General features: G+C 51.9%; 2 protein-coding genes across 2 annotated transcripts in view; both read right to left on the bottom strand.

Moving 5' to 3' along the window:
* Positions 1 to 500: 500 nt before the first annotated feature.
* On the bottom strand, positions 501 to 7488 carry LOC106816004 (sperm-associated antigen 5-like). Its single transcript, XM_014820535.1, has 9 exons — positions 7460 to 7488; positions 7000 to 7199; positions 6152 to 6254; positions 5535 to 5715; positions 3892 to 4298; positions 2582 to 2783; positions 1620 to 1790; positions 883 to 1038; positions 501 to 675 (listed from the first exon to the last, which is right to left on the bottom strand). The coding sequence occupies exons 1-9, from the start codon at positions 7486 to 7488 to the stop codon at positions 574 to 576; spliced, it is 1551 nt and encodes a 516-aa protein (XP_014676021.1). The 3' UTR covers positions 501 to 573.
* Positions 7489 to 7927: 439 nt separating this feature from the next.
* The window catches only part of LOC106816007, an 11769-nt gene continuing 11525 nt past the window's right edge, over positions 7928 to 8171 (bottom strand). Inside the window, exon 3 of the mRNA XM_014820539.1 lies at positions 7928 to 8047. Within this exon, the coding sequence (XP_014676025.1) occupies positions 7939 to 8047 (109 nt within the window). The 3' untranslated portion in view covers positions 7928 to 7938. The remainder of the gene's footprint in view (positions 8048 to 8171) is intronic.

The following is an 8171-nucleotide window of genomic DNA, read 5'->3' as shown; positions in this document are numbered from 1 at the left end:
TCACGAGATCGGTGAGCTCGGTTCGTGACCCGAGCTCACCAATCTCGAGATCGGTGGGCTCGGTTCACCGGCTAACCGAGTTGGCAGATGAACCGAGTTGACCGGACTCCAAGCTGCAGCACACGGCTCCCTAACGATGCGACATCCTCATCCTCATCCCAGGAGCACGAAGAGGGAAGCTGCACACCTCACAGCTCCGTAACGATGCGACATCCTCATCCGCATCCCAGGAGCACGAAGAGGGAAGCTGAACAACTCCGTAACGATGCCGCATCCTCATCCGCATCCCAGGAGCACGAAGAGGGAAGCTGCAGCACACGGCATCAGCATCCGCATGATGCGTACTAGCGTAGGCGGTGACATACATCGCAGGCGGGACTGTGTGAGCTCTCTGTCTCTCTGTATGAGCTCTCTGTCTCTCTGTATGAGCTCTCTGTCTCTCTGTGTGAACTCTCTGTCTCTCTGTGTGTGCTCTCTGTCTCTCTGTGTGTGCTCTCTGTGTGAGCTCTCTGTCTCTTTGTGTGAGCTCTCTGTGTCTCTGTGTGTGTGCTCTCTGTGTGAGCTCTATGTCTCTCACATGTCGGACTGCATGGAGCATTCGGTGCGCTGCAGCATAGCTAGCAGCTCTGTGAGCTCGGGACTGCTCTCCACGATGGTCGGCAGTGACAACATGACCTGTCAATGACAAACACGTACATGACAAGACACACGCACACATAGACACTGGTTACTGTCGTTACTGTGCAGCTAAAGTATACACACGCACGCACGCACGCACGCACGCACGCACGCACGCACACACACACACACACACACGCACACACATACACACCCGCACACACACACACACACACAAACACACACACACACACGCACACACACCTGCAGTATTTGCTCGACTAGCTCGTCCAGCCTGTAGACCTCGTTCTCTGCTTTCTTCCAGTTCTCCTCCAGAGTCTTCATCTTCTTCTGCGCCTTCGACTTCAGCTCCTGTAGCAGTCCCTCCTTCCCCTCCAGCTTGCTCTGTAGCTCCAGCAACTATAAGAGAGAAGGAAACCCAACTATTAAGAGCACGAGGAAAATCCCTAACCTATAAGAGACGAGGAAACCCAACTATAAGAGACGAGGAAACCCAACTATAAGAGAGAGGAAACCCAACTATAAGAGACGAGGAAACCCAACTATAAGAGACGAGGAAACCCAACTATAAGAGACGAGGAAACCCAACTATAAGAGACAAGGAAACCCAACTATAAGAGAGAAAGAAACCCAACTATAAGAGACTAGGAAACCCAACTATAAGAGATGAGGAAACCCAACTATAAGAGAGAGGAAACCCAACTATAAGAGACGATGAAACCCAACTACACAAGACGAGAAAAACCCAACTATACAAGAGAAGGAAACCCACAGCATAATGTGAATGCCCTCACTGACGAACTACTGATATATACCGGTAAAACATGTTAGTATGTTATATGTATACACATTGTTAGTATGTAATACACATATAAAATGTATACATGTAATATGTAACACATGTTAGTATGTAATACATATATAGAATGTAACATGTAATATGTAACATATGTCGGCATGTAACATGTACGCACGCGTACCTGTGTCTTCAGGAAGACGACCTCCTTGACCGGCATCCCGCTGCCCCCGTCGTCCCCCGCGCTTGTCTCCCAGCCACTCAGCAGCCACTCCATGCTCTTCTGCAGGCTCTGCTTCTCCGAGCTGAGCAGCGCCACCTGGGAGCACATCGCCTCGTTCTCATGCTGCAGCGTCTAAAGGAGAGGGGAGAACAAACGTCGGGATCAGGACGCTGCCATCCCCGTCGGACCTCACGTGATCGGCTGACGACGATACAGCAGCATGCCACGTTTAAATTCGTGCTCCAATATATTCCGTCAAAATAGTTGATTTTATGAAAATTCCTACTTCCCTTTAGGACCCTGGGACGGCCGGCTCACGTAGCAGTGCAGGGGCAAATTTGTGAGAAACAGAATTTAGTCTAAACATTAACTTTTTCCCGTACACCGGACCTCTCTCCACGCTGCGTACGAGAAACTCATAACTTTAGGATGTTTCTGTCAACAGTCTATCTATCATCTATGTGAAAGAGTTAATGTTAAGACAAACGTTAAGACTTAATTTTGTTTCTGACAACGGCCACCGGGCCATTTTGCCGAGAGGCCGAGTGTGCTGATCGATTACCGATCGGTTATTAGTCGCGTGAGATTGCGTGAACTGGGAAGCTGTGTGAAGATCAGGGGATCGTTAAACATCACAGAAAAGGTTAAAGGTCAGCTTGTAGTAAATCTGTTTTTTTTTCATGTTTTTTGCGACGCCTTTTTTGCAATACCGAACGATTCCCTAAACAAACAAGAAAATAAACAAAGTAAACAAAACGAGCATCCATGCTTGCCCGTGTGTGTTTACAGATGGCAGCACACTCACCATGAGCGGAGGGAAGGCGTCGGACATGTCGCGGATGCGCGCGTTCGCAGCGCACTCACCGTGAGCGGAGGGAAGGCGTCCGACATGTCGCGGATGCGCGCGTTCGCAGCGCACTCACCGTGAGCGGAGGGAAGGCGTCCGACATGTCGCGGATGCGCGCGTTCGCGTAGGCGAGCGCGTCGTTCTTCGCTCGCAGCTCGTCCATGCGTGACAGCAGCTCGGCGTGCAGCCGGTCGGCCCGCCGCTCCAGCGCCCGCACGTCCTCGTTCACGTAGCGCACGCGCTGCTCGTACACACGCTGCTTGCTCAGCAGCACCGCCTTGCAGGGTCAAAGGTCAATACAAGGTCAGAGGTCACGTAGCGAACGCGCTGCTCGTACGCACGCTGCTTGCTCAGCAGCACCGCCCTGCGGGGTCAGAGGTCAATGCAAGGTCAGATGTCACATAGCGCACACGCTGCTTGCTCAGCAGCACCGCTCTGTGGGGTCAAAGGTCAATGCAAGGTCAGATGTCACATAGCGCACACGCTGCTTGCTCAGCAGCACCGCTCTGTGGGGTCAAAGGTCAATACAAGGTCAGAGGTCACATAGCAAACACAATGCAAGGTCTACCTGAGGTCAGACATCAATGTAAAATTAAAGGTCAATGTAAGGTCAGACATTGGTGTAAGGTTAAAGGTCAATGTAAGGTTAGACATCAGTGTAAGGTTGGAGGTCATCGTAAGGTCAAATGTCAGCATTAGATTAGAGATGAACGGAAGATTAGAGCTCAACTTGAGGTTATGGGTCAGCACCATGGGGGTCACATAGACTCAGCAAGGAGCCACTAGTTCGTCTGATAGGGTCTATGTCTCCCTGGGTACTGCCGGAACGTACCCTGGTAACTATCTGATATGGTTAGGGTTAGGGCTAGGGTAAGAGTAAGGGTTAGAATTAGGGTTATGGTTAGGAAGTAGGCGTAGGCGACTCCCTAGACTCATTAGTGGAGTAAGCGAGGTACGGTCCGGCACATTAGATAGTACAAAGGTACGTTCCGTTATACCGGACCGTAGCCAGGGTACGTTCCGGCAGTACCCGGGGAGACATAGACCCTGGTAGCACTAGTTCGTTATCAGTACAGGTAATCATCGATTCACGCGGCGATCTCACATGTACCGGAACTGCAATACCGATACTGTTGTTAATTAAAGCACAGTAATTCCAAAGAGTAACGAAGGAATCCCTAAAGAAGATAGATACGCATGGGAGGGGGACGACGTGACGCTTATGTCAGATTAAAATAAAGACGGTTACATTATTGTAATTGATACCGTTGTGGATGAACCGTAATTAAAAACAATAACGAGGGAATCCGTAAAGAAGTTAGATATAATGCGAAAATAAAAATAAGAAAATAAAATAAGGGGGGAGGGAGCAGGTCATCATTGTACTTCTCGTTTCGCGCCGTCGTCAGCGCCGCCTTCCTCGCAGCCTCCAGCTTCCTCAGCACCTCCTCTAGCCGCTCCACGCTCGCCAGAGCTCCCTTCGTCTCCTCCGCCACCGACGGTATCGCCACCTTGCCGTTGACGGCCACGTCGTCCGAGCGCGGCTCCGCGATTGGTCGGTCCTCGGTCACCTGACCGGCGGCGTTGTCTGAGCGCGGCTCCGCGATTGGTCGGTTCTCGGTCACCTGACCGGCGGCGTCGTCCGCGGCGACGAGAACGGAGGAGACGAACGATGGGAAGATGACGCCACCTGGTGGCCGCGCCGGGGTCTCCGCGTACGTGTACTCCAGGGGTTCGGCGAGGACGCTGTCCGACTCATCGCCGTGGCAACGGGGCGTCAGCGCCGTGTATTCCTGCGAGAGATTAATCCGAATTGAGCATCGCTCGCTCGCGCAAATATACACCGCCCTCTGGTGAGCATGAAGGGAAGTCGGACTAGTGTAGTAGAATAGAGCAGGTATAGGAAAGTTGATCTCTCTTCTGAGATGATTAAGAATTACTTAAAGCCTATGCGAACCTAACTATGCGTATTTTTCGATAAAACACTAAACAATAATATTTTAATTCTCATCAATGCAGTCAATCCTATATATATACGAAAATATATATCAAGGAAAAAACCCAAGAACGTCCTTCACAGACCAGTGTCCATTCTATTCTACTTTACGCTACACCAATCTGTGTGTGTGTTAACATTGGTTTGACTGTATTTGCTAACAAAAACAGAAACCGCCGTCGTGATTAAAAATTAACTGTTCAGCGGAATTAAAAAACGTCACTGTACACCGATAATTTATCACTCAGAAAAAGGCTAACGATTGATTAAATTAAAAAATAAAACGATGGGCTTATTATATTAAATTGACTACGTCACCTTTTATTTGATGTTATTGATATTATATTGTAACATTTTTGTTGCCATTTCTTTACACTAAAAGTAAGAACTAACGGGACTAAACATATCGTCAAATTCTTACCTGATAAGATTGTTTCTCAACTAGTTAAAAATCCAAAAAACCTGGACGATTTGATATTAGTGTTCCTGACATTAATTGCTTAATTGCTATGGGCTATGTATGCGTCACGAGTGTATGTTCACATCAAACAATATAGTAAAATAAGAAGTATAATGCAGCAATTTAACCATAAAAAGTGAACAGAATTACTTATACTTTATTTTTTATTATTTACGGTGACGTAATCACTTTAAGCTATAAGACAAAAGGTTTATTAGATTAACATATAAAACAAAGGGTTGAATAGATTAGTCAAAGGATTGATAGTCAAAGGATTATTTAACTTCAGCAAAATAAGATGAAGGGTTGACTAATTATAACGTAAAGAACCAACTCTCAAAATATAAATGATTCAGCAACAGAGATGAAACGAGCCGAGATACGAGAGCCGACAACAGACACATGATAGACAGACAGACGGACGGACAGACGAACAGACAGACAGACAAACAGACAGACAGACAGATAGACAGACGGATAGACAGTCAGACGGATGGACAGACAGACGGACGGACGGACAGACAGACACAGACACACACACACACACAGACAGCCAGATGAAGCCCCGCTCACCTGCTCCTCATCTTCCGGCGGCAGCTGCCCCTCCAGGCGGCGGATGAGCTCGCGCATGCGGCTGCGCAGCTTCAGTACCGCCGTCTGGGCTTCGCAGAGCTCCCCGGCCTGCTGTAGCAGCATCACGCGCGCGCGACACCGCGTCGCGTCAAGCTCCACCTGCAGCTCCTCCTGCTGCTCCCTGCAGGCAGAAACACGAACTAATCGTCACGCGCATGCTAACGTAGGTGACGAGTCGAACGTCGGGTGCATTCGGGAAGGAATGTCGAGTGACCTTTGTAAGCAGGTGACCGTTCTATGGAGGTTGTTTAATGTGTATGAATTTAATGCCATAGAAGGGAACCACCGAGCGTCCTTTGCAGTTGGTTTTCCACTCCTGTATAGGTTTAACTCTCGATCTTTGCTCTCCATTCACCCTGCGCGTGCTTACCCTATATCTCTCTCCCTCCCCCACCGCCCTCCTCTCTCCTGTCTCCTGCCCTCCCCTCCCTTCCCTCACGTAAGCTGCTGCGTGGCATGAGCAGCTGCTGGTGATGCCGCGTGCTTGGTCCTGCAGGCAGCGTGGTCGTAGCGAGCACACCCCTCCTCCCCTCCTCCCTCCTCCCTCCCTCCCTCACCGTAACTGCTGCGTGGCGGTGAGCAGCTGCTGGTGATCGTCGTGCTGGTCCTGCAGCAGCGTGCGCCTTCCTGTAGCGCCTCCACCATCGTCGATCGCTCCGCCTCCAGAAACTCATTGTTCTCCTCCGCGAGCATTTGTGCCTCCTGCAGGGGGCGCCACGGAATGTTAGAGAAGCAAGAGAGGTGGATGAGAGGGGAGGGAGAGGGAGAAAGTGAGAGAGACCATAGGAGAGAAAGAGAGTGAGGGAGAGCACGAGAGAGGGGGAAGGAGAGGGAGAGGGAGAGAAAGAGGGAGAGAAAGAGGGAGAGAAAGAGGGAGAAAAAGAGGGAGAGAAAGAAGAGATGAGAGGGAGATGAGAGGAAGTGAAAGAGGAAGCCAGAGAAGAAGAGGGGGAGGGAGAGGAGAGGAAGTGAAAGAGGAAGAGGGAGAGGAAGAGGGAGAAGGACCAACGGCTTCAGGTTATTCGCCTCTTATAAAACCAACGTGATACGAATACTCCACCAGCTTTCACCAGCTTTTTATGAGCTAGTAAGACCGAGCAACACACAAATGTCCCTACGTGCAGCCACTCTCCTGCTACTATGACATTTACCATGCATGACTGCGCCTGCTTGCCTGCCTGCCTGTCTGTCTGCCTGCCTGCCTGCCTGTCTGTCTGTCTGCCTACCTGCCAGCCTGCTTGCCCTTCTACCTGCCTGCATATCTGCCTGCTTGCCTGTCTGCCTGCCTGCCTGTCTGTCTGCTTGCCTGCCTGCATACCTGCATGCCTGCCTGCACACCCTCCTGCCTGCCTCCATACCACCCTGCCTGCCCGCACCCCCGCTTGCCCCTCCCAACGATCGTGACCTTGCACACTGACCTTGAGCCGCCGCCGCGTCTCGCGCAGCTGCTGCTGGCACTCCTCCGCCTCGGCGCTCTGTCTCATCGCCGCCGCCGTCTGTGCTGCCCTCTCGCGGCGAAGTTCGTCGACGGTCGCCTGCAGGGAGTCGATCTCGCGATCGCGGCAATCCAGCGTGCGCGCGAGGTTCTCGACCTGTGTCTCCAAGCTGTAAACATTGATTTTAGGTCTTTGCGAATTATATTTCGTAAGGATTAGAATTGAAACAGCGAACAACTTGTGAATGAATTGTCCTATTTTTCCTCTTTCTCTCTCTCTCTCTCCCCTCTCTCTTAATTGTGTCTGTTTCTCTCTATATATATATCTCTCTTATTCTCCATCTCTCTGTCTCTCTCGCTCCCTCTCTCTCTCTCCATCTCTCTCCCGCTGCTCTTTTCTGCCCCTCCCCCTCTCTCGCCCATCACTCACTGTTCCACGGAATCCTCCTCTGTCGTCATCTCTCCCTGATCCACCGTCGCCGCGCTGCACACTCTCACGGGCGACGTCGCCGTGGCAACCGACGCCAGCCGCCGCGGCGTTACGCCGGCACCCCTCGTCTGCTTCCCCACGGGCGTCACCCCGGCGCCGCGCGTTGCCGTGGCGACCGGCGTCACCGTCGTCTGCGCGTCGGCCGTCGTTGCGGGCGTCGTTGCCGTCGCCGCGGCGACGTAGCGTCGCGGGCTGTCACCGACACCCGCGTCCGTCGCACGCTGCTGCTGCTGCTCTCCCTCCTCTTCCTCCTCCTCCTCCTGCTGCTGCTGCTCCTCCTCCTTCTCCTCCTCTGCCTGCTCCTCCTCCTGCGCCTGCTGCTGCTGCTGCTCCTCCTCCGCCTTCTCCTCCTGCTGCTGCTGCTGCTGCTGCTCCTCCTGCTGCTTCTGCTGCTGCTGCTGCTGCTGCTGCTGCTGCTGCTACCCCTCCTCTTCCTGCTGTTCTTTCTTCCGCTCCTCCTGGCTCTTTGGCTCCTCCTCGCCCTCGTCGGCGTGTATGAAGGAAGGATCGAAACAGACACGTCGCAGCCTGCAGGCATACAGCTAAACGTCACCACGAGGTGGCGCCAGGGAGCGCCAGCCAAACGCCAGGGGGCGTCGCTTATTCACCGATCGGTGACGTAATTTACGCGAATACACAGAAAACATGGACC

Source organism: Priapulus caudatus, unplaced genomic scaffold, assembly GCF_000485595.1.
Source record: "Priapulus caudatus unplaced genomic scaffold, Priapulus_caudatus-5.0.1 Scaffold1260, whole genome shotgun sequence".
Taxonomy (NCBI): Eukaryota; Metazoa; Priapulida; class Priapulimorpha; order Priapulimorphida; family Priapulidae; genus Priapulus; species Priapulus caudatus.
The sequence above is the reverse complement of the archived record's forward strand: the minus strand, read 5'-3'. Positions and strand labels throughout refer to the sequence as shown.